The following is a 2,836-nucleotide window of genomic DNA, read 5'->3' on the forward strand; positions in this document are numbered from 1 at the left end:
AATCATAAAACTAATCTTAGGATATTCAAAAAACCGAAAACCGATCCAATCCAAACCGAAAAAAATTAGATTGGATTGGATCGGATTTGAAAAAAAAATTAAACCGAATGGATGATTACATGATCAAATCGAAGGGATTGGATCGGATGAGTTTTGCTTCCAAAACCGATCCAATCCAGAGCGCGAACACCCCTAATTATAGGTCACTTATAAAAAATAAAAAATAAAAAATTAGATTACACAAAAACCGATAAATATATAGGAAAGATGGCTACTCTCAAACAAAATGATAGTAGTTTTTCCCTTTTTTTGGTAAGATTTTTTTTAATAGTTTGATTTTTTACCCAAAAAAAAAACTTTCGTTCTGCTAATTTCGATCATAAATTTCAGATATCCAAGTTCTTCCATACACTGGAAAAAGATATGGATAATTTCAATAATTAATTTCAAATATAAAAAGGAGAGAGAAAAATTAATGGTCAACATTGATCTTTTGAAAAGGAGGGCAATTATTTATCTGGATTTAGTCTAGTCAGACGCTGATCATGACAAGCATAAGCATATGAAATTCAAAGGATTTGCAGAACGTTTTTATTCTAAGCATCAACAAACATTACATTTTTCTTGGCTGCAACAAATTTCACCACTAGATTATACACAAATTCATGACAACATATAAATTATTGTTGGCAGCCACTGTGAGCAGACATCCATTCTCTTTTGCTACATTGTTTTCCGCATGCGTAGCAAAACCCAAATTGGCACCTGTAAACATAAACTTCACACAAAGATTTCAAGTCTAGAAAAATATTACCCTTGTGATGAGAAAATCAGCAGCTGCACTATCATACCTTCAGCAGAGAAGCGAATATTTATTAAGGAAAAAAAAAATTGTGAAAGAGAATTGACCTGCAGATGATGTGCATACACCCTTCAGTCTTTTCCACATAGAACTTGCATTGAGGGCACCTACTCCATTTCTTTTCATTAACAAGCTCTCTAACTAGGAGATCTTCCTTTGCTCTCTCATCTTCATTCAGTGTCTGGAACACCTCACACTCAACCCCAGGATGCCAAGGAACATGACACCTTGCACAGAAGAGTCTATGGCAAAAAGGGCACTCAGACTCCCTAATACCTTCCCCTTCATTGTCATCAAGCAGCATAGCAGAACAATCTTTAAAAGGGCAATAGAATTTTGGAACTGTGAGCAAAAGAGCCTCACACAGTGCGTCATCCCACTTGTCAAGCACGTTTTTTGGAAGCATTGACCTGCAAGCATCAATCTCCAACACACCCTTGCAATTCAAACCAGGGCACGGAACAACTGCTATGCTCTGTTCGATCTTTGTGGCCACATGTTTGGTGACACAGTCAGAACAGAAGGAATGGTCACATGTCTGGTTCCCGAACATCTCGTCAGTCTCTTTTGCTTCTACACAAATATCGCAAATGATGAGTGAGGACTCCCCTGGTGAGTCTTCTTCTTGTGCCATAGGTGTGTGACTCACTCAGCTCTTACTTGCTTTGTTTTGGGCAAATGGTGAACAAGTTTATATTGGATTGGTTTGCGTTGGTAAGTGTAACGGCAGAGAAACTGTTAGAGATTTCCGAGGAGATAAATTAGGAGATTTGATTCATCGTAATCATGTATCAAATACATAAAGAAGAAAACAAATCATGTGATTTTTTTGACCGTGGACAAAATAATTTGGCCCAATTATTGTATCATCTATTAATTATATTGAAGAAAACCTCACTCCATAAATATATCTGATAGGGGGAGAAATGTCATTACTATGGATGTAGGTAATAGCTGAATGTCAATCGTGATAAATCTTTGTGTTCTTTAATTTTACAGAAACCAAACAGGCATTTTTAAAAAAAAAAACTTATTTAACAAAAACATATAAAATAAGGGCAATAATTTATGGAGAATGATATTGTAACAACCAAGTTGTGTTACTACCAATCAATCTTAGATCGATTATGTTGATCCAACGGTTATATTTATTTCCATCTTTGTATGGTCATAATTTTTCAAATTTAATACTTTTTATTTATTTTCACCTTTGTATGATTATGATTTTTCATATTTAATGCTTTCACTTTAAATATGGGAAATCATAATCATACAAAGATGAAAATAAATATAATTGTTGGATCAACATAATCGATCTAACGGTGAGATTGATTGTAGTAATATGATAGTAACACAACTTAATTGTTACAATATCATTTCCCATAATTTATAAGACACAAATTTCAAAGGGTGTGATTGAGAAAAAATGTCTCTCCCAACATTTTTCCCATAAAATATATAAATAAAAAATTTACCGAATGAGAGTATGTATGAAAATATATATCTTTGAACATTCACCTATATATTATTGTTTTTTTTTTTTTTTTAAAGTGACCCATCTAATATTGCATTTATTCTATCCACGAGTCTCAATTATTGTAATTGCCTTTGGTTTCCCCTCTTTTATTGTAATTAATTTGATCTTTGAAGTCTGAATTAAGGCATTAACACACGAAAAATGACGTTTATTTTCTCCAAGTTGTTGACTCTTTTAACTTACGAGGAGTGAATCTTTTTATGTTAAAATTTTATTAAAATTTTTGTATTTATCTCTCACTTCATATGCATTAAATAGGTGAGATTCAATTATCATTATTGAATACAGAAATAGATACAAAAATTTTCATCCCCAAGTTACAATGATTCATGCATAGACTAAGAAGTGGTTTTATGTAAGGGATGAATCCTCTCATGTGCTATTTATGACATGGAAGAATCATAACTATTTAAGGATGAATCAAGGATGATAAAGAA

At 32.8% G+C, this 2,836-nt stretch overlaps 1 protein-coding gene across 1 annotated transcript; it reads right to left on the reverse strand.

Annotated features, from left to right (window-relative positions):
* Positions 1 to 680: 680 nt before the first annotated feature.
* Positions 681 to 1,496, reverse strand: LOC133318526 (E3 ubiquitin-protein ligase RSL1-like). The gene is made up of 2 exons (XM_061520528.1): positions 910 to 1,496; positions 681 to 765 (listed from the first exon to the last, which is right to left on the reverse strand). Exons 1-2 carry the CDS (start codon positions 1,494 to 1,496, stop codon positions 681 to 683), a joined length of 672 nt encoding a protein of 223 aa, XP_061376512.1.
* Positions 1,497 to 2,836: the final 1,340 nt, after the last annotated feature.

This window comes from Gastrolobium bilobum, unplaced genomic scaffold (assembly GCF_033153095.1).
Source record: "Gastrolobium bilobum isolate Gb01-03AN ecotype WA unplaced genomic scaffold, APGP_CSIRO_Gbil_v1 utg889, whole genome shotgun sequence".
NCBI classification, from domain to species: domain Eukaryota; kingdom Viridiplantae; phylum Streptophyta; class Magnoliopsida; order Fabales; family Fabaceae; genus Gastrolobium; species Gastrolobium bilobum.